Here is a 24,017-nt window from a genome sequence, read left to right on the forward strand (position 1 = left end):
TATTTTGTTCTAGTCATCATAGAACAGTGTGGATCCTAAGAAAGAAGATACCTACTAAGAAGGGCTCTCAGTGGCTTAAATGGCTCAAATTGGAAAAAAACAGAGCCTAGCAGCCATTTCTACACAAGGAACCTCTCATGAAAACTGCATTTCAGGGAGAATCCTGCACTAAGCTATCTGCCTCCTCCAGCACTGAAATGCCCACCTGCATTGTGTTTCTGTCATTTAAGCAAGCCCTTACAAAGGAATTTCTCAAGCAGTAGGATTGAGGCTTTCCCCATCCAATTGGAACTGTACATCTATATTCCATAAGCATCTTCACTGACCAATCAGGACAGTGTTTTTTTGGACCAATCAAAACTTGAGGATTTGGAGTCCTCATTTGCATAAAAACGGACCAATCAGGGAAAAGGGGCAGAGACTTTTATCTTTATAAGTCAGCTTCCCTTTGGCTCAGACTACACTTTCCCTTTCTACAGAAGACTGAAGATGAGTGAAAGCTGCAGACTGCGTTTCCACGGCTGGCGCTGAAACACTTTGATCAGACCAGTGCAGGAGCAGAAATAAGCACAGTGGAGCAGGCCTGAATGGAGCAGAATAGAGCTATCTAACCTGGTCCCAGAGCAGCCTTCGTCAGTGCTGTTCCACAGCCATCAGCCTTGCTGTATCACAATTGAGTTGTTTGCACTAAATAGTTTCCTTCTTCACCACACCCCAAGTTGGGGATTCCTGTTGGCATTGAATTGGCACCAACAACCATCAGTTGACAACAGTGATGACTGAGAGGTGTGCGACGCAGGAGACAAAACACAGAGAGTCCAGGCGATTTAAAAGGGGGAGGTTTTAATCTTGCGCTCTTAGGCGAAATTCGCTGGTCCGAGGGTGGGCCAGGGAAGTTCGCATGAATCGGCTCTGGACTTCCCCCCTGCCTCGACCTAACAATGACTAAGTCTTCAAATGAAGACAAACAATGTGTCTCAGCGAAATTAACTTAAAAGAGTGAAAGTTCTGGACCTTTGACTCAAGTGTGAAACAATGACAAATCTCATTTGATCCTCAACCAAATCCTGCAAAGAAGCTCAGAGGGGCCAGTTATGCCAAGCTAATAAATAGTGGAACCAAAAACTTGAACCTAGGTTTTTTACTAAGTCAGAATTGTTTTAATTATCCTGTTCTGTTTAAACTTAGACTTGGGGATTTCTATACTTTAAAAATAATAACTTCCAATTCTCTTTCCATCAGATTCCAATTTCCTATCAAGTTGCAGTCCTGAGGTATGAGTGGTTACTGAACTTTAACAAAATTAGGTCATCAAGCAACGAAGAAAAGCCACTCTTGCCAGCCAACAGTATTGTTTGTTTTTCTCGCCCCTTAAGCGGTCCTCCATTAGGCGCAAGGCACCTTGGGAGTTGTAGTCTCGGGGCACAGACCTCTGTGGCTGGAGGCGCTGACTCACTGGCACTCAGTCAGCACAGAACCAATTTGCTCTCCGCACAGCTATTGGCTGGAAGGCAGCGGGTGCCCGCCCCGCGGCGCGACACCGTGGCTGGAGAAGGCAACCCTGGGCGGGGCGTAGTGTGGAGCTCGCCGTGTTCCCGGGTACTTTCGTCCGTGATACAGCAGTGCAGCCATGGCAGAACCGCAGCCTGCGTCTGGCGGCCTTACCGACCAGGCTGCCCTCGGTTGTTGCTCGGACCCGGACCCCAGCACCAAGGTGGGCGCAGAACCTATTTCTCCTGAGTCGGGGCCCAGCGTGGCGCATTTGGGGTCCAAAGATAGAGCAGATTCCCCGGGCTCAGCAAGGCCTGGCTCGGACTGGATTCGAACCCCATTCGACCGCCTGTGCAACTCTGTCCGCCTTGGACGGGCCGAAGTGGGCTGGGGAGAGGACTAATGGTGTGCAGTGGGGGTTCCGTGAGAGGATCCATTTCTTCCGATTGTTTCAAAGCCTGCAACCCAACTTGCATTAACTTTTTAATTTGGGGATGTTAACTGGAAGCCACGACTAACTCAGAGTCAGATTCGTTGTCTGTGGGTGTGCGTGTTCCCAAAGTCAGTAACCGTGGCGAATAAGAAGAGCAATTTCAGAACACCCAACCCAGGTTCTAAGGTCTCTGGCCATGCTGGCCTCTCCCAGCCTGCATCATTTTTCCGTCACTGCCCTGGCTCCAGGCTCAACTCCTAGAAGCTAATTTGATCACTTCGGGTTTAACCCCGCCCAGAATTTCGCTTTTCCTTCGCTTCTACGTATGTATACTCACAGACACCCTTCTGCCCTGCCTGTGCGAGGTAGCCCTAGGAGAGATCACAGAATCATGGAGCTTAGATCCGAAAGGAATCGTAGAAATTTCTTCACCGATCTACTCAGTGGAGGAATGACCTGTTGCACATGAAGGCTTTCATCCCTCCAGCTTGCTTAACATGTCTGTACTAAGAGTCAGTGTAACTAACTCACTGAGGTGTGGTACTTAACGTGCGTTGTCAAGATTAGACACAGCAGTCACTGGGGGGTTTATTCTAGTACTCATCAGTGTCAGTAAACGCCTTCGTGTATTTATTCAATGGGCTGGGGAATTTCTAAATTCCTTGAAGATTAAATGTGCTTTGTGCAGCCCTCTAAGAGGGGTGCATGACTTTGGTCCCTGCTTGCTCTTTGCCTTCAGGGCAAAGAGTCATACACCTGTAATTGCTAAAGCCTCTGACTAACATCTGGTACTTAGGCAAAAATATATACAATCTCTCATAACCATCTCACTTGTATACCTTCTCATAATTATACTTAGTTATTTCACATAGAGTCGTTTGGTATATATTAATTTCCCAGGTAACTGGGGATTTTATGTATTGGGCTAGTAAAAAAAAATTTTCAGGGAGATCTTTGTGAAATTTGTTCAGTACACTTCCTTGCATTCTTAATTTACACTCCTCATAATCTAAATTTCTCTTGGTGATTTGGAGTAGTTCTTTTTTGAGATCAGAATTTTTTGACCTTTGAGGTACTACCATGTGAGGTACATAAAATGGAATCTGTACTAGCAGCTTATATATATTGAGTGTGTCAGGCCCTGGGTTGCTGTCTTAAGTACATTACTTAATTTAATCCTCACAACAATCCTGTGAAGCAGGCATTATCTCCATTTTACAAATGAGACTCTGGCACATAGGTATTGGGTAACTTGCTCAGGGAGGAGCCCACACTCCCAGCCTCCACTCTATTTGGCTTCTGGAGTACTGTTTTCAGTACTAATTTTGGAACTTGAGATGAAATAAATTTAAAAACCTAAATGAATTAAATTCAGCCTGATTACTGATTACCTGCTATATATAAAGAATGTTTGGGGATACTGGGATAAACAAGATGAGGTCCCTTCACCAAACATACACCAACTCTAACAGAAAATGGAACTGGGAGTAACGTGCTATTAAAATTAGAAAGCACCCTGGGAGCACAGGAGGTAGAAATTCTTGACGATAGCATCTGTGATATGGTGTGGGCACGGGGTACTTGGAGTCTGAAGACCTACATTTGAATCCCCAGTTCTATCATTAGCTGCAGTGACTTTAGCAGGGCACTGGGGCTGAGTTTGTAAAAGGAGCATAAAAAGGGCTACTATGATGATAAAGTGCATTGGTGTTCTCAACACTATGAGAAGTTATACAGTTTAAGGTTGCATTTCAATTGTGGGGATCTGGGTCTGCTCAAGCAGAAGGCAGGGGTGGGCCCATTCCTTGAAAGATGGATGGGGTTCCAATGCCACATGGGAGACAGAATTACATAGAAGGGCATTTTAGATGGAAGATACCTACCTCTGAGCAGAAATGTGCTGAGATATCAGAAAGGTGCAGTGCAGTGCAGGTTCTGCAGAGGGAGGTTATGTGTTTTTGGTTGAAGTCTGGGTCATCAGTGAAGCAGTGGTAGAGAAAGCTAGAATGATAGGTTGAATCCAGATCATGGAGAAAGCTTTCAATGTCACATCTAAGGAAGCTGGATTTATATGAGTAGTGAGGAACCATTCAGGGTTCTGTTGAATAGGTTGGAGGGATCCAAGCCTGAGGTGATGAGGACGCCTAAAAGGCTCTTCCAGAAAGTGAGGTAAGTGATGAGGGTTGCTTTGAAAAGGAGAGAGCAGCAGTGGTGGAAAATCCACTCACTTGTTGATCATTTGCATCTCTGACATAAAGGTAGACAAAAGAGTGTACAGCTGACCATATCTTGGGCTATATTATTTGGCTAACTTTCTTCAAAAGGCCAAATACTTCTTTTCCCAAGTAGTAATCTGAAAGTCAGTCTTTCTACTGTTCTCATCAATGTCCTCTGTTACAGTAATTTGGAGTGGTAGGTGATAGAGTTGGGGAAAACTTTCAGGGATGGTGACATTTAAGCTGAGTTTTACCAAATACAAAGGAGGTAGCCAGGTAGAGTTGGGTGCAGAGGTAACAGGAAGAAAGAATGGAAAGGAGGAAGAAAGGACAATAGCCAGAGAGAATCATCCTATATAATAAAAGCCTAATATGCTAAGTGTCTGGTCGTCTGGTCACTGTGCAATCAAAGCATAATATGCTAATGATATGCTAAGGCCACTCAATCGCTCACTATGACGTGCACTGACCACCAGGGGGCAGTCAACTGGTTGACCAGTCACTATGCTGTGCACTCACCACCAGGGGGCAGAAGCTCTGACCAGTAGGTTACCTTGCTGCTGGAATCTGGTGGCTCAGGATTGAGCGAGACAGGCCGGACATGCCCTGGAGCCCTCCCGCGGTCCCTCCCCAGCTGGCCAACCTCCCGTGTCCCTCCCTGCCCCGATCATGCACCAGTGGGGTCCCTCAGCCTGGCCTGAGTCCTCTCGCAATCTGGGACCCCTCGGGGGTCAGAGAGCCAGTTTTGGCCTGATCCCGCAGGCCAGGCAAAGTGACCCCACTGGTGCACGAATTCGTGCACCGGGCCTCTAGTAGTATATATAAAAGCATAATGACATCAGAAAACTGATGCAGGGACCTACAGGTAATGATACTGAAGTTATAAGCAGTGCAAGTTGAGGGGAAGGTACACAAAGCAGTAATTGGGATGCTCAAAGAAATTATGATCACTCATTATGTTCACTTGTTTTTCTCACCTTGTAAAGATTTGTATTTGGTAAATATGTTTCATAATATATGTGTTTTATTAGTATATTTGTGCATAATTAAAGTAAATATACATTTATTGAGGGTTCATGCTTCTTGTGAACTCATAAGGGTATGAAATAAAACACATTTGAGATTACCAGTTAGGGAATTAGTGAAAAAAAAAATGAAGTTAGAGAAATATGCATCAACCATATGTACTTGCTCTTGATACTTTATATTTTAAAGAATTTTTTTTATTGATTTTAGAGAGGGAGGGAGGGAGGGAGAGAGAGAGAGAGAGAGAGAAACATCAGTGAGAGAGACATGGATTGGCTGCCTCCTGCACATCCCCTACTGGGGATCGAGCCCGAAACCCGAGCATGTGCCCTGACGGGGAATAGAACTGGTGACCTCTTGGTGCATGGGATGATGCTCAGTCTACTGAACTACACCAGCTGGGCAATACTTTATTTTAAAAGCTGTGATGCACCGCTGAAGGATTAATTTTTAATCCAGAAATGGCACAATTGGGTTTTCATTATACAAAGATCAATCTGGTAGCATTTTAGGAAGATCACTTTGGATTTCGTTGTAAGCCTGCAAGAAGCAGAGAGACCAGGGAGGCTATTGTAATCACCCAGGCAGGTGAACATTAGAAAGGCAAGGAGAAAGATTCCAGAGGGATTTAAGCAGTCAGGTTGATGGGATGCTTGGATTGCATTATGGAGGAGTAGAGAGGGAGAAATCTAGGAAGAAATCCAGGTATCTGACTTGGGCTAGCAAGGGCTTCTAGAGGTGTTCCTTGATGGGAATATAGGAAGGAGCATTTATTTTGGCTGTGATGAATTTAATATTTTGACCCAGGTGGAATTGACGAGTGGGCTGATAGAGACATCACTCCAGAGCATGGCCTGGGGAATGCAATTTGGGATCAAAAGCAATAGTTGGTAGTGGAATTCTGGGTGTGTTTCATATATATAACAGAAAGAATAATAAGCAAAATAGCTTACTCCGGGCCAGGCACTATGCTAAGCACTTTCATGCATTATCCCACTTACTTTTCAACTGAAAACAACAGGCTGAGAACTATAATTATCCCCATTCTAAAGACATGAAAACTGAGGTTTAAGAAAAGTAATGATTTACTCAAAGTAACGGTGATATAGTCAGCATTTGAATCATATTGCCTCTGAAGAATTATTTCTCTCACACTGCATGAGACTGGAAAAACCTCATGATACTGAGGGTTTCTAGGATTTTCCTGTTTCTCTTACCTGTTGTAAGAGTGATATTGTGTTTACCAATATCACAGGTAATTTTTAAATTTAAGAAACTTACCTTTGTGTCTCCTAGCTATTTCTGTCTCTCTTATTTATAGGGAAAGTATGCTTGAAATATGTTGTCTGTTGATTTATAGAGTGGGAAGGAAAGGACCAAATGAAACCAATTTAGATAAGATAGAATGAAAGTGAAGGAGTGGCTGAATCATTTTCTGGAACATTTGTTAAATTCCGACACAGGTTGAGTCAGGGAAGTAACACTAGAAGGAGGAAGGTAGTAAAGAAAAAAATAAGTTGTACCATATTGTGCATCAACCATGAGCCCCAGCTGTTACGTAGTAAAACAGTGTTGTTCCCCTCAGATATACTTTCCAAAAGGATCTTTCACTGAAGGCAATCGTGATTTTAAAAAGTCAGGAAAAAACAAAACTATCACTTTTTGTTTTATAGGAGATATGACAGTGGGGTAAAGAGTTAAGCCCTTGCCCCTTTCATGTGATTCTGATCTTTGGTTAACTCTAGCTTTTTCCCAAGAAACAATTAAAAATGGTGTTTGTTCCTTGGGAATACTGTTTATGGTAAAAATAACTTAATTGGTAAATTGCATCTGGAGAGGGAGAATTATAATTACCTAATAGGAAGCCATAGCTTTGGGCTTCCCTGAATGCAGTGACTTTTGTGGAGATTCTGGAAGCCATGCCTAAGGAGTTGCTACTAGAGGTACTGGCTCTGCGGTGCACCAGGTGGTTCCCATGCCTCCCCAGTGTGGATCTTCTCCCTGCAGCTGGGCTGTCTCTTGCTGGAGAGGAACACCTGACGCTGCTCTGGTGTCCAGCTTTTTTCCTGACTGATACCCTTTCAGCCTATGGTTGTTTGTTTAGTTGAGCGGTAAGACTTCAACTGCTCACGGTGATGCAACACCTTTGAAAATTACTTGGGAGAGAGTGTTAATAGGCTCCAAAGGGCATTGGCATCACTGTTACTAAGGCCAACACACACTTTAGGCCAGAGAAATTTCAATTTTTCTGAAAATTTGGCTAGTGCTAAATTTAAGTGTGAAGTTTCTCTTTTCTGAAGACTGAAGGGGATAGAGGCAATAGAGATCTTGATTTTGAATAAGATGTACTATCTTACAAAGCCCCTTAGTAACAGTTCTAGAGAAATGAGTGTCTTCATCTCTAGAAAGAGAATCTGAGAGGTAGAAAACACAAAGTCAAGCAACTTTTTTTGCCATTATTCTGGCTTCTTGACAAGTTTTAATATATCCTGAAAACAGACATATAGTGACCAAACATTGTTGGGGGCAGTTGCATAAAATCCATTTGTAGCCTTCTTCTGGGAATGGAGTGTACATACTTTTTCCTATTCCTCATGGTAAGTACATTATATATAAAACAAACATAAGAGACTGAAAGGGGAGGAAAAGAAGGCAGACTGGCTAGGGACCTCAAGACCCTAAGAACACCATGGGAGTGAGTTTCCTCGGTTTTCTTTTTGCCTCGTATAGCCCAGACTTGGAGCTAACAAAGCTAGCAATCTGGAAATGCCAATGGGTGCAGACCAAAAAAAGCCCAAGCAAAGCCTCTCTCTCTAGCCACAGGACCAGGAAATGGGCAATATTTCCTGATAAGACGGAAACTTTTAGACAGTAACTGCTCTGCTACAACCAAGCACCACAGAAAAAAACTATGGCTGCAACCCCACCTATACCAGCAAAGGCTGAACAGGGAGTCTGGTCTACCCAAGGGGCGAGGTGCCTAACCTACCCCTGCCAGGGTGGTGTCAGAGAAGGCTGAGTAGGGAGCCAGAACTTGCATCTCGCCAGGAAGTAACAAGCTTTCCCCCTGTGCTATGTCAGTGGAGAAACGTGGGAAACCTGAAATTCTACCCCAACCCAGCAGTAGAAATATTTTAAGAAAATCATAAATGAGAGAGTAAAGAGAGGTAAGGTTTCTATACTTGATTCAAACCGATAAATAATGACACCAAGTGACGGTGATAAGTTACTTATATACAAGGGTGGGCAAAAGTAGGTTAATTATAATAATAAATAATACAATAATTAAATAAATAATAATACAAGAATAAACTCTGTTTCACATACAACTGTAAACCTACTTCTGCCAACTCTGTGTATAACGAAACACCAGAGCAACTACTAAAAAAGCTATACAAAGAAATACATGTAAAAATACCCTAGAGAAATCAAAATGGAATTATAAAAAAATGTTCCAGTGATCTGTAGAAGGGCAAAGGAAAAGAAAGGAAACAGTACTAGCCAGTTGCTCAGTGGTTAGAGCGTCAGCCCATAGACTGAAAGGTCTCAGGTTCGATTTTGTCAAGGGCATGTGCCTGGGTTGCATGCTGGATCCCCGGCCCAGTAGGGGTGAATGCAGAAGGTAACCAATAGATGTGTCTGTCTCACATTGCTGTTTCGCTCTCTCTGTCTTTTCCCCTTTCTCTAAAAATCAATGGAAAAAATATCCTCAGGTGAGGATTAACAAAAAAGAAAAAAAGAAAGAAAAAAAAACAAAAATAAATAAAATGGCCAACTTAAGCCCTAATGTTTCAACAATTCCATTTGCTGTAAACATACCAATTAAGACAGAGTAGATTGAAAAACATGCCCTTGCTTATCCATATATGATGGAATTTATTGTGCTGATCATTATGCAACATATGTAAGTTAAGTCATTATGCTGTATACTTAAACTTACATGGTACTATATGTCAATTATATCTCAAGCTGAAAGAAAAATTAAAATATGCCCCAACTACATGCTATCTACATGAAACTCCCTTCAAATATGATAGAGGCAAGTTAAAGTAAAAGGATGAAAAAATATATATTATGCAGACAGTAATCAAAAGAAAGCAGGAGTGCCTATATAAATATCAAACAAAGTAGATTCCAGAGCAAAGAAAATGATCATGGAGAAGTACATGATATAATGATGAAAGGGTCAATTGACCTAGAAGACAGCAATCCTGAATGTGTTTGCACCAGACTGCAGAACTGCAAAACTATGTGATGCAAAAACTGATCTAATGGAAAGAAGAAATAGACAGATCTACCGTTATAATTGGAGAATTCAATACTCCTCTTTCAACAATTAGTAGAAAATTAGCAAGTAGATAGATTTAACAACACCTTCAGCAAATAAGATCTAATCAGCAAGAACATGTAATCAACATTTCTAGAACACTCCACCCAATAACAGAATACACTTTTTTTTAGGTGCCCACAGAAAATATTCCAAGGTAGATCATGTCAACAGGCCCTAAAACCAACTTGAACAAATTTAAAATAATTGAAATAAAGAGTGTGTACTTCGACTAATAGAATCAAGCTAGAAATCAATAGCAGAAACATAACAGGAAAATCTTCAAACAATTGGAAACTAATACTTTTTTGAATAATCCATGGGTCAAGAGAATTCTCAAGGGAAACATTTTAAAAATAGATTGGAGAGTTTGGCTGGTGATGCAGGCTGTGAAAGAATTCACAACTAAGACAAGAAATTCGGTGAGGAAACTTATTTTCCTTTCCAAGGGAGGAAAGGGCCCAGTATTGCTAGTAAATACAGGGCAGGGACCAAACAGTGGCTTTTGTTTTTAAAGAGCAAGCAATTGCAGTTGCTAAGTGACAAGGAAGGGAGGGGGATTGTGTTGAAGTTGAGCAGATACCAGGGGTTATCTTGAAAAGTTAGTTTATTTGCTTTCCAAGAGATAGTCCAGCAGATGTCCTATTTCTTCCAAGCCTGTAAAACACTAGAACAAAGTTATGAAGAGTTTAAAAGAGGCTTGACGAGGAGGGGAGAAGGGAACTTTCTACTAACTAGAAACTCCTTGGTGCGAATTATCCCTGAGTTGTGAAAACAGCCAGGACAAGGGGCATGAAAGATTGCAACCTTGAGAGTAGCTTATCTTGCCCTGAGTTTGAACAGAGGAACTGTTTGAATCAGAGGAGCCAACAGTCTTGGGGTTTAATTACCAGATGCTGTGGAAGGCCACAGCAAAGAAAAGGAGAGGCCTTTTTCTGTCTTTACAAAAATGAACGCAGAATATCAGCTAACAGTGCTAAGGGGGAGAATTTATAGCACTAAATGCATACATTAGAAAAGAGGAAAAGTCTCAAATCAGTCATTTAAGTTTCCTCCTCAAGAACCTAGAAAAAGAAAAGCAAAATAATCCAAAGGAAGCAGAAGGAGGGGAATAATAGAGTAGAAATCAATGAAATTGAAAACAGAAAATAGAAAAAAAAACACAATTAAACATAGCTGATTCTTAGGAAAAAGCAACAGAATTGACAAACTGTAGCAAGACTGCCAAAAAAAAGATGACACAAATTACCAACATCAGGAATGAAATAGGGAATACCACTACAGACTACGGATGTCAGAAAGACAGTAAGGCATCAATGTTCAACTCTGTATACATTAATTAGACAATTTACATGAAGTGGGACAATTCCTTGAAAAACACAAAACTCATAACTTACTCAATGTGAAATAAATAATTTGAATAGCTCTATAACATAAGGAAATCAAATTTATAATTAATAATCTTCCAAAAAGCCTATCTCTAGGCCTAGATGATTTCACTGAAAAATTTTTTCTAAACATTGAAGAGGAATTGACATCAATTATACACAGTCCCTTCAAGAAAATTGAAGAGAAGGGTACACTTCCCAGTTCATTTTATAAAGCTAGTATTACCAATGTACTAAAACCAGATGAAGACAGTACAAAAAGAAAAAACTGCAAATCAATATCCCTCACAACTATAGACATAAAAATATTTGACAAATTAGCCGAAACCGGTTTGGCTCAGTGGATAGAGCGTCGGCCTGCGGACTGAAGGGTCCCAGGTTCGATTCCGGTCAAGGGCACGTACCTTGGTTGCGGGCACATCTCCAGTGGGAGGTGTGCAGGAGGCAGCTGATCGATGTTTCTCTCTCATCGATGTTTCTAACTCTCTATCCCTCTCCCTTCCTCTCTGTAAAAAATCAATAAAATATAATTTAAAAAAAATATTTGACAAATTATTAGCAAATAGAATTCAGCAATATATAAAAAGAATTACACACCATGACTAAGCAGAGTTTATTCCAGGTATGGAAGGCTATTTCTATATTCAAAAATCACTCAAAGTAATTCACCACATTAGGAAGCTAAAGAAGAAAAATATGATCTTATCAATTGATGTAGAAAAAGCATTTGACAAAATTCAATACCATTCATGATTCCTCCCCTGCCCCTCCCCCCCCATAAAATAATAGGAATGGGAACGTCTTCAACTTGATAAAGAACATCTATAAAAACCTTACAGCTTAACATTGTGCATAATGGTCATGCTTTCTTCCTAATTTGGGGGAATAAGGTCAGGATGTCTGCTCTCACCACTCTTATTCAACATCAGGCTGGAAGTTCCAGCCAGTGTAATAAGGCAATAAAAGGAAATAACAGTCATACAGATTAGAAGGAAGAAATAAAACTGTATCACATTGTACATTTTTAAGGCAGAGAAGTAGATAGCTTGGGTTTTCTATATACAGTAGTAACATTTCAAATCATTTTTAAAAACTTGTGTAATATGTCAAACCCTCCCTCAACAAATTATGGACTTACATTGAGATGTGTTAGTTTGCCATTACTGGTACATGACTTAAAACAACACAGATTTACTATCTCAGTTCTATAGGTTAGAAGTCCGACAAGGTCTCACTGGACTGAAATCAAGATATTGACAGGGCTACATCTCTTACTGGAGGCTCTGGAGGGAAGTCCTTCCAGACTCTTTCAGGTTATTGGCTGAATTCAATTCCTTTCGATTGTAGGACTGAGGTCCCAGTTCTTTGCTGGCTCTCAGCTGGGGGCCATCCATAACTCCTTGCACACATGCCCCTACATCTCCGAGGCAGCAGTGGCACATTGAAACTTTCTCACCCTTGGAATCTGACTTCCTCTCCTGCCACACCTCTCTGTTTCTATGTTCTTTGCCATCTCTCATTCTTTTCTCTGTTCCTATACAAGTTTTTAATATCTCATTAGATTACATTGAACCCAGCTGGATAATCCAGGCTAATCTTCCTATTTTAAGGTCAGCTGATTAGTAACCTTAATTCCATCTGCAAAGTTCCTCACAGCAGCAATTATTAGGTGTACCGGTTAATAATGCAGATTTTGTAATCAAAGAAAACACGATAATTTCAAGAGAAACATGAAAAGTGCTTTATTCAAAGTAATGTCCATCGCTAGCTACACATTTCCCCAACTTTCAGGTAATTTGTGGATACCATCCCAATAGAACTTTTCTTGTTTTGAGGCAAACCATTCAGAGACCCAATTTTCCACTTCATACGTTTTGAAGTGCTCAGAAAGTGCATGTGCCATCGATCGTAGCAAGTGGTAATCTGAAGGAGCAAGGTCTGGTGAATAAGGTGGGTGGGTTCATACTTCCCAGGCAAGATCTTTTAACGTGTCTTTAACTGGTTTTGAAGTGTGTGATGGTACAGCATCATGAAGCAAAATTACTTTGCCGTGTCTTCTGGCACATTCTGGTTGTTTCACAATCAAAGCGTGGTTCAAATTGATTATTTGTTGTTGGTAGTGATCAATATTAACGGTTTCACCTGGTTTTAGAAGCTCATAATACACCACACCTTCCTGATCCCACCAAACGCAGAGCATTGTCTTCTTTCCGAAGCAATTTGGCCTTGCAGTTGATGTTGATGGTTGACCTGGATCAACCCATGATTTTGTGCGTTTGGGATTCTCAAAATCCACTTTTCATGGGCAGTCACAATTTGATGCAAAAAAGACTTTCTTTCATGCCGTTGAAGCAACATTTTACTGATGACTTTTTGGTTTTCCATTTGTCTTTCGTTCAGTTGATGTGGCACCCATTTTCCTTCCTTTAAAATCTTTCCCATTGCTTGCAAACGATTGGAAATTGTTTGCTGAGCAACGTTTAATCTTTCTGCAAGTTGTTTTTTAGTTTGACATGCCTCTTCAATAATGCTTGTAATTGTTGGTCTTCAAACTTTTTTCGGTTGACCTGGACATTCTTTGTCTTTCACATCGAAATCATCACTTTTAAAGCATTTAAACCAGCGTTCACAAGTATCTTGAGATGGAGCATGTTCACCATAAGCTTCCCAAAGAATCCGATAACTTTCAGCAGCACTTTTCTTCAAAATAAAGTAATGAATTAAAACTTCCCACAAATGCTCTTTTTTGGGCACGAAATTCGACATTTTTAAGCGTAAAAATATCTATGATGGTAACACCTTTAGCAAATTTGTCATATGAAGTTTTGAAGCTTGCTGTCAATACAACAAAATAATATACATATCAAATCGCATATAAATCAACATATGTGTAACTCCATCTATTGAAAAAAAATCCGCAGTATTAACCGGTACACCTGGTAGTGTTTCATAGAACAACCAAGAACATCTTTAGAATTTAGTTATTGCCTGCAACTCCCTCCAGAGACTACAGTGTATTGGCTGTGCACCATGAGTGGTGTGAGGAAGGCAACTGTCCCCCATGAGGCCTGCCAGAGACAGCCTTTGTAATTGCCTTGGTTGGACTTACATTGTGGCCTGGAGCCAGCCTCAAGCAAATACTGTAACTGATAGAGAAGCAGCAGTCACTCACATTAGCTGAGAAGAATATTTGCTATTTTTGTAGGGTTCACAGTGCCTGTTTTAATCTCTGCTGAAACAAGAGTAGGAAGTGGAATTGGTTCTGTGGCTTTTATTTTGGTATCACTCTATTGCAGTCGCTGAGCAACTTTGGAGGGGTATTTGCAGTTGTGTTCAACGGGAGAAATCAAAGCCTAATTGTGAGTGCCATGGATGTCAGTAGCTGCTTTTTTCTTTTTCAGCTGTTTGCCGAAACAGACTTTTAGGAATGTGACACCTGACTGAGAAAAACTGTCCAGATATTCTAGAAATGTAACTTCAGAGCCAACTGCCTTCTATGCGATTATAAACTGTGAATGAAGAATTAAATTATTACATTCATTAAGATCAGGGTATTATAATAGTTTTTAATCTAGTTTTGTTTTAAATGAGAATTTTAATGCTTGCAATAAAAGTATAATTTTGTTATTTAAAAATTTAGCAAAATAGCCCTAGCCAGTTTGGCTCAGTGGATAGAGTGTTGGCCTGCAGATTGAAGGGTCCCAGGTTTGATTCTGGTCAAGAGCATGTACCTTGGTTGCAGGCTCCTCCCCAACCCAGACCCTAGTCAGGGTGCGAGCAGGAGGCAACTGATTGATATGTTTCTCTGACATCGATACTTCTCTCTTATCTTTCCCTCTTTCTTCCACTTTCTCTAAAAATCAATGGGAAAATATCTTTGGGTGAGGATTAAAAATAAATTTTTAGTAAAATATAAAAATATAATTTCCTAATGATGCTGAATGAATCACATGTATTTGTATTGTATACTAGAGGCCTGGTGCATGGAATTTGTGTACAGGTAGGGTCCCTAGGCCTGGCCGGCGATCAGGTCGATCGGGGCCTTCCTTTCCACGGCTGCCGGCTGCTGGCCAGGGCCTTCCTTCCTTCCACACCGCTCTCTGGTAGTCAGCATACGTCATAGTGAGTAGTCAAACTCTCAGTCGGTCAAACTCCTGAGGGGACAATTTGCATATTAGCCTTTTATTTTATAGGATGATGTGAGTTACAGGGGAGGATGTGTCTGTGTGGCTGTGAAGGGAGAGGTCAGAGTTTTCAGGCCTATATTGTGAAGTCCTTGGTTATGACAAGAATAAAAATGTGTTAGGAAGCACAAACATAGTTAAGAGACTCATGGTCTGAAAGATACCTGTGGTAGAAGAAGACCTGAGCTTAGCATCAGAAAGTTGGGGGCAATTCATTTAATCATTCTGAGTATGTTTCTCATCTATTAAATGTGGATATTAATACTTACAGGCAATAATACCGCTTATAGTATGTACCTAATGAAAGTAAACTCCCTAGTGATGTCAGACCCCACGGCAAATTATTAATGCTAATAATAATCTTAACTCCATGAGTTATTATACTCTCTATACCCTTTTATCAGTCAAATCAAATCTCTTGTTTCCTGATTTTTAAATTGGACAGTTTCACAATGGTGTTAGAGACAGTAATTTTTACACTTTTAGTTATTTAGGAGTTTAGGATCTTGTAACTCCTGGCTATGATTACCAATAAATAGTTCTGTAAGGGCACTTGTGTGTTCATTCAACAAATTTTACAGTGATTGGATTCTTTATAATGTCGCTGTTTAGTTTGGGACACCCAAAAGCAGACTGGAGATAGGGGTTTAGTTCTCAGTAGTTTATTTGGGAAGTAGTCAAAGAAATCTCTAGAGTGGGGAACAGAGGTGATAAAAAGTGTGTAACAGTGGCCCTAACCGGTTTGGCTCAGTGGATAGAGCATCAGCCTGCGGACTCAAAGGTCCCAGGTTCGATTCCGGTCAAGGGCATGTACCTTGGTTGCGGGCACATCCCTAGTTGGAGGTGTGCAGGAGGCAGCTGATTGATGTTTCTCTCTCATCAATGTTTCTAACTTTCTCTTCCTATCCCTTCCTCTCTGTAAAAAAAAAAATCAATAAAATATATTTTTAAAAAAGTGTGTAAGAGTGAGGGCAGCCAAAACCGGTTTGGCTCAGTGGAAGAGTGTCAGCCTGCAGACTGAAAGGTCCCAGGTTCGATTCCGGTCAAGGGCATGTATGTTGGTTGCGGGCACATCCTCAGTGGGAGGTGTGCAAGAGGCAGCTGATCGATGTTTCTCTCTCATCGATGTTTCTGACTACCTATCACTCTTCTTCCTCTCTGTAAAAAATCAATAAAATATATTTAAAAAAAATTTTTTTTAAAGAGTGAGGGCATTTGGGCTTGGTCTTGCTGGGAAGCCTCTGAGAAACTGGAACCTGCCTCAGAATTGTCCCACTAAGGCAGCCGTGGGCAAACTACGGCCCGCGGGCCGGATCCGGCTGTTCTATCCGGTTCTCTTGCTCTCCCCTCCGCTCCTTTACTTTGAATTTATATTAGTTCACACAAACACTCCATCCATGCTTTTGTTCCGGCCCTCCGGTCCAATTTAAGAACCCATTGTGGCCCTCGAGTCAAAAAGTTTGCCCACCCCTGCACTAAGGGGATAATTGGTTGAGTGTCATTTCTGGGCTGTAAACTCCCTGGCACATGGGACCTGCCTACCCTTGTGACCAGAAAATACCCTTGGGCAGAGAGCCCAAGTAGGTATGGAAACTTTCCAGATGATTTCCATGGTAGACAGAGGGGACAAAAAGTTGTTTTCTTCCTAAACATTGTTACAATGGTGGACTGTTTGCATCTTGTTACAGTTAATGTTGGTACAAGTGGTAAAACTGGAAGGTGTTTAATATGTACTGTTCTCCTTAGGATTTTCTGTTGCAGCAGACCATGCTGCGAATTAAGGATCCTAAGAAGTCTTTGGATTTTTATACTAGAGTTCTTGGAATGACGTAAGTAAACTATATATTGGCGCCTGTAATGTTTAAATATATAGCTTTGCAAATATAGGGAATGCTTTCAAATATATTTTTAAAAATGGGTTCAAGTTTGCTTCATAAATCACAAAAGTCCTTCTGGTCAGCGGTCAGGGACTGCTGTCAGGGCTTCTGTCAAGTTCCTCTGTCCCAGCCAGGCTCAGTGGGCAGCGAGACACCAATACTTGTATTTTCTCTAACTCCCTTCTCTCTGAGAGCTGCCAGTTAAATCCTTAGTATGCCCAGACCCTTTTGACGTTAGAGCCACTTTTAGCCTCTTGTTTACTTCAGAAAAGGTATAGATATAAAGACCTATTACGTAGGAAATGAATGAGTTTACCTAAAACTGGCCATCTGTGTTTGATTCTTTACTATAAACAGATAGAGTAAATCTTATTTGTGGTAAGTCAGTGCATAGATTTTATTGGCCAGGGCATGTTATATAGCAGTGATAATCAAAAGATTTCAACAGAACTCTAGGAAATTTTCATTTGTTATGCTTCAGTCATTCCCTCTTATTATGAACTAGAGGCCTGCTGCATGAAATTTGTGCATGGGGCGGGGGAGGGGGTGTCCCTCAGCCTGGCCTGCACCCTCTCGCAATCCGGGACCCCTCGGGGGATGTCCGACTGCCGATTTAGGCCTGATCCTGCCGATCCCACAGGGATCAGGCCTAAATTGGCAGTCGGACCTCCCTCTTGCAATCTGGGACTGCTGGCTCCTAACCGCTCGCCTGCCTGCCTGCCCCTATCCACTCTGCCTGCCTGCCTGATCACCCCTAACTACTTGCCTGCCTGCCTGATGCTCCTAACCACTCTGCCTGCCTGCCTGATCGCCCCTGACTGCTCGCCTGTCTGCCTGATCGCCCCTAACTACTATGCCTGCCTGCCTGATGCCCCCTAACTGCTCGCCTGTCTGCCTGATCGCCCCTGACTACTATGCCTGCCTGCCTGATCACCCCTAACTGCTCGCCTGCCTGCCTGAACGTCCCTAACTGCTTCTGCCTCGGCCCCCACCACTGCGGCTTCGTCCAGAAGGTCGTTTGGCTGTCTGGTTTAATTAGCATATTATGCTTTTATTATTATAGATGAGGTCATCTTGGAGCATTTAATCCTAATCTAAAGAAAATTATATGCATCCTCATACTACCCTATTCCTTGCAAAATAATCTTATACTCTGAATTCACTTTATAGGCCATAACTTCACTGATCTTTTTTAAAACCTCAGGATTAATAATTTGTCTACTCTTTCTCTCATATCAGTCTCTCCTTTTCCACTGGCTTTTTTCCCCTCAACCTCACAGAAAAGCTTAAGTCGTCTCTATTCTAGGATAATTCTTGCCCTCTGCTCTTTGGCCCTCCTGCCCATCATCTCCCACCATCTATGAAGGTAGACCACGCTGCTATTTGACTTGCTCCCCTCCCTTTCTCTCCCAGTGCAGGCAGTCCAGCTTCTGCTGCCCCATGCTGCGGAAACTGCCTCACGGGACCTTTCCTTATCTGGTGACCTGTTCCCAGTCTCAGGCCTGTTCGACCTTTCTGCAGTATTTGATACTGTTAACCACTTAATTGTTGACAGTCACCTCTTCTGTGTCCTTCCTTCTTTCTTACCACAGATACTCAATTTTTTCCCTAGGAGTTTTGGTTTAGTAAGAACTCAGTACATTTATTTATTTATTTATTTATTTATTTATTTATTTATTTATTTAAAAAGTATTTTTAATTTAAGTTTTATTTTTCAATTATAGTTTACATTTAATACTGTTTTTTTTTTTTTGTTTTTTTTTTACTGATTTCAAAGAGGAAAGAAGAGGAAGAGAGAGATAGAATCATCAATGATGAGAATCATTGAACAGCTGCCTCCTGCATGCCTCCTACCAGGGATCAAGCCCACAACCCGGGCATGTGCCCTGACCAGGAAACGAACTCTGACCCCCTGGTTCATAGGTCAATGTTCAATCACTGAGCCACATGGGTTGGGCTATTTTGATTCAGTTTCAGATGTCCGGGTTAGTGATTAGACAATCATACTTTCAATGCATTTATTTTCTTTAACTGAATGTCTTATACCTGAAAGGACAGTAAAGTAACACATTATATCTTTTAATAAAAGTAAAATTTTATTTTGAAGATATCTTTTTCCATTTATAAACAAGTACCATAATTCTGGCTAAGTTTCATTATATTTAAAGAATTTATATTTGAAGAAGTGATGAATTACAAAAGTTTGCTTTCTAAATTTTTATTTCACTGATATTTACATATGAATAGATGTTGTTTTTTAAATTCTCACCTGAGGATACTTTTTAAAAAAATTATTATTGATTTGAGAGAGAGAGAGAGAGAGGGAGGGAGGGAGAAACATCAATGTGAGAGAGAAACATTAATTGGCTACCCAACAACCAGCAATCGAACCTGAAACTTGGGTGTACGCCCTGACAGAGAATTGACCTGCAATCCTTCGGGGTACAGGTCATGCTCCAACCAACTGAGCCACAGTGTTGAATAGATTTTTTAAAATGAAATATTTTTGGAGAAACCAAGATGGCGGCATAGGTAAACACCTAAACTGCTGCCTCGCACAACAATTTCAAAACTACAACTAAAAGACAGAACGGACACCATCCAGAACCACAGGAAAGCTGGCTGAGTGAAAATTCTACAACTAGAAGGAAAGAGAAAAGCTCACAGAGAATTGGTGGTACACAAAGGGTCTTTGTGCGTGCAGAGAGGAAGGGCGGCTGAGAGCCTGGCTGACTTTCTCTGGCGGAAGGGGGAAGGAAGCCCCCGACCGCACTGAACCCCAGTTCTGACTGCACTGAACCCCAGTTCGGGGCGAGCCCCTGGGGACCCATGCTCTTACAGGGGGAGTCTGGACTCTCGGGCGGAGACTCGGGAGCCGGGGAAGGCGGAGGACTGAAAGTGCACGCGCGCCAGTGCGCACAAAGGCTGCGGAGGTTGCCACAGGCTTTCCCTAGTGGAAGGGAGTCAGAGGCTCCTGAATGCACTGAGCCCCAGTTCTGACCGCAGTGAACCCCAGTTCCAGGCGAGCCCCTGGGGACCCACGCTCTTGTGGGGGGAGTCTGGACTCTCGGGTGGAGACTGGGAGCCGGGGAAGGCGGAGGACTGAAAGTGCGCGCGCGCCAGTGTGCACAAAGGCTGCGGAGGTTGCCACAGGCTTTCCCTAGTGGAAGGGAGTCAGAGGCTCCTGAATGCACTGAGCCCCAGTTCTGACTGCAGTGAACCCCAGTTCCAGGCGAGCCCCTGGGGACCCACGCTCTTGTGGGGGGAGTCTGGACTCTCGGGCAGAGACTCGGGAGCCGGTAAGGCAGAGGTCTGAAGGCACGCACGTGCGTGCAAGGGCAAGGCTGACGGGAAGCCAAGACTGAGGCTCCACCCCATCCAAGCTGAGCACAGAGGCTATTGCAATTTGGCAAGTCTAATCCTATAAGGCTGTCTCCAGCACCGAACTTCTCCCAGCATAGACACAGCTGATCCTTACAGCCAACTGGCCCGGAGGTCAATTCTTCCCAGTGATACCAACAACAATCAAGACTTAATTACAACAAGGCTGTACACACAGTCCACAAAGGGGTGCACCAAGAGTGTCCACCTCAGGTTAACTGGGGAGGCCGACCCACTGGGCCATATTGGAAACCTAGCACACAAATCTACCTTACCAACTCGGGGAAGCAGTGAAAATGCGGCGTCAAAGAATCAGATCACAAACGAAAGAAATGGAGGAAAACAAACGACTGGATATAGAATTCAAAACCACGGTTATAAGACTTTTTAAGAATATCCTAGAAAAGGCCAATAAATATAACGAGACCCTCGAAGATATGAAAAAGGACCAACTAGAAATTAAACATACACTGACTGAAATAAAAAATATTATACAGAGACCCAAAAACAGACAAGAGGAACACAAAAATCAAGTCAAAGAACTGAATTACAAAGAAGCAAAAAACACTCAACCGAAAAAGCAAAAAGCAAAAAAAAAATCCAAAAAGTTGAAGATAATGTAAGAAGACTCTGGGACAACTTCAAGCATACCAACATCAGAATTATGGGGGTGCCAGAAGAAGAGAGAGAGCAAGATACTGAAAACCTATTTGAAGAAATAATGACCGAAAACTTCCCCCAGCTGGTGAAAGAAATAGACTTACAAGTCCAGGAAGCCCACGAACCTCAAACAAAAGGAATCCAAAGAGGACCACACCAAGACACATCATAATTAAAATGCCAAGAGCAAAAGACAAAGAGAGAATATTAAAAGCAGCAAGAGAAAAACAGTTAGTTACCTACAAGGGAGCACACATACGACTGTCAGCTGACTTTTCAACAGAAACTATGCAGGCCAGACGGGAGTGGCAAGAAATTTTCAATGTGATGAATAGCAAGAACCTACAACCAAGATTACTCTACCCAGCAAAGCTATCATTCAGAATTGAAGGGCAGATAAAGAGTTTCACAGACAAGAAAAAGCTAAAGGAGTTCATCACCACCAAACCAGTATTATATGAAATGCTGAAAGGTATTCTTAAAGAAGAGGAAGAAGAAAAAAGTAAAGATAAAAATTATGAACAACAAATACATATCTATCAACAAGTGAACCTAAAAATCAAGTGAATTAAAAACCTGAGGGACAGAATAATCTGGTGAATATAATAGAATCAGGGGCATAGAAAGGGAGTGGACTGATAATTCTCAGGGGGAAAGGGGTATGGGGGGTTCATGAAGAGACTGGACAAAAATCATACACCTATGGATGAGGACAGTGGGGGGGAGGTAAGGGCAGAAGGTGGGGTGGGAAATGGGTGGAGGGGAGCTATGGGGGGAAAAAGGAGAAATAATTGTAATAATCTGAATAAAGATTTATTTAAAAAATAAATAAATAAATAAATAAATAAATAAATAAAATGAAATATTTTTCATTGGCTTACCTTGCTTTTCCTATTAAAATGGCCTTATTACAGAGTTATTCATAGTAGAACTTGAAAATTGTTATGTTGATTTTAGCATGAATCAACCTTTCCTGTTGTTAATTGTTTCAGGATTGTTGTTTAATTTCAGGCTACTCCAAAAATTAGATTTTCCCACCATGAAATTTTCACTCTATTTCTTGGCTTATGAGGATAAAAATGACATCCCAAAAGATAAAGATGAAAAGGTAGCATGGGTATTCTCCAGAAAAGCTACACTTGAACTGACACAGTGAGTATTTTTTATCTTTTTATATATTCTATATTTTTTAAAGGCTTGTTTTTGTACACTGTTTTCCCTTACCAGCCTAATTCAAACCTGGTCTACCTAACCACTTTGCATTTGTAACAGGATGTTTGAGTGTTTTTTCATGGATCTTTTGGTCTTTGTGTTGGTCTTGTGGCATAGGCAGGACAAGTGAGATCATTTGCTTTTTAGGTAGAGAATCTAAGACTGAAATGGCAAGATATTTGCCAAACTATAGCTAACAAATGTTTAAGTACTACAACTAAGTTTTCATACAATGTTGAAATAAGTATTCCTCTTTTTATTCTTTGTTTTTGTGCACTGTTTTTTGTTGTTGTTAATCCTCACCCGAGGACATTTTTTTCCATTGATTTTTAGAGAGAGTGGAAGGAAGGGAGGGTGGGTGGGTAGGAGAGAGAGAGAGAAAAAGAGAGAGTGAAACATTGATGTGAAAGAGACACATCTATTGGTTACCTCTTGAACACTCCCCAACTGACCGACTGGGGCTGGGATCAAACCTGCATGCAACCCAGGTACGTACCCTTGACCAGGAATCAAACCTGCAACCCTCTGATCCTTGGACCAACACTCCAACCATAGAGCCACCCTAGCCAGGGCTCTGTGCACTCTTTAGTAACCAAAAACAGCATTTGTTTCAGGATATGTGATTTAATGTATCCCCTGATTCAAAACAGCTCTGGAATCAACAGACCTAGACATGAGTCTTGACTCTGACAATAGCTCTGTGACCCTGAACAAGTTATATCACCTCCATAAGTGACAATCTCATTTCTAAAATCCAGATACTCTAATATAGCCCATGGAGCTGTTATGAGGATTTTACTGAGCACTGTGAGTGATAGTTGCTTTTGTTATTGCTATCCAGATGCCTGGTTTAGTCTCCTTAGTCTAGTTAAAATCATACTTTGCCCATTTGCCCTTTCTGTAGTTGAAAACTTAATAACAGCAGAGATTAGACCAAGTATATCTAATAATATATATGGTAAGATTTCAGAGACAGATTGTTGCAACTTTTTTTTCAGAATATCTGTTCTACATGTCCCTTGTAATTGTGTTTTCCCTCCTTTCATAGCAATTGGGGCACTGAGGAGGATGAGACCCAGAGTTACCACAGCGGCAACTCAGACCCTCGAGGGTTTGGTATGTTTCCCTATTTGTATATAGTATATATGGGTTTGTGTACTGTTTGCACTGCATTCCTTTTTATGATTGTAAACGATCTAAAGCATTAAGTATAAGTAATTTATTAGGAGTAGGGTTATTGTTATTTTTATTTTCACAAATAATTTTATATAGGAGTCGTTTAATCTCATAGTCTCAGCCTGAACATTACATCTACTCTCTCACAGTGATTTTACTTTTCAGTCTCTGTGTTATATTTCCAGTAGGTTTTTAATGTAAAAACCAAAAGCTGTGATGAATAATAATCTTGATTTTTGCTTAGCATATACTTCTGCCTTGAACTAAAACCTTTCATCAAGATAATGGAATTGCAGGCTTAAATTGGCTGTTATATAGTCGGTGTCAACCACAAACCTATTAAGTATGAGTAAATGATTATTCTTTTGTAGGTTATTCTTAATAGATTGAATAACCTATTCTTAATAGTTTATTTGTAATATATGAGTCAATTTTGGCCTTATTTTCAATAATTTATATAATTCAGAGCAACTAATTAATTTATTATACCCAGCCAGTTAGACTTGGGTTTTTATTCTTTAATACAGGGCAGGACAAAAGTAGGTTTACAGTTATGAGTACATGAAACAGAGTTTATTTTTATATTATTACTTACTAATTAAGTATTATTTTCCATATCAACAACTATAATTCTACTTTTGCTTCA

General features: G+C 41.2%; 1 protein-coding gene across 1 annotated transcript in view; it reads left to right on the top strand.

Annotated features, from left to right (window-relative positions):
* Positions 1-1,419: 1,419 nt before the first annotated feature.
* GLO1 (glyoxalase I) overlaps positions 1,420-24,017 on the top strand; it is a 33,408-nt gene continuing 10,810 nt past the window's right edge. Inside the window, exons 1-4 of the mRNA XM_080666993.1 lie at positions 1,420-1,714; positions 16,812-16,894; positions 21,995-22,135; positions 23,244-23,311. Of these exons, the coding sequence (XP_080523119.1) occupies positions 1,631-1,714; positions 16,812-16,894; positions 21,995-22,135; positions 23,244-23,311 (376 nt within the window). The 5' untranslated portion in view covers positions 1,420-1,630. The remainder of the gene's footprint in view (positions 1,715-16,811; positions 16,895-21,994; positions 22,136-23,243; positions 23,312-24,017) is intronic.

The sequence above is a fragment of the Plecotus auritus genome (assembly GCF_963455305.1).
Source record: "Plecotus auritus genome assembly, chromosome: 4".
NCBI classification, from domain to species: domain Eukaryota; kingdom Metazoa; phylum Chordata; class Mammalia; order Chiroptera; family Vespertilionidae; genus Plecotus; species Plecotus auritus.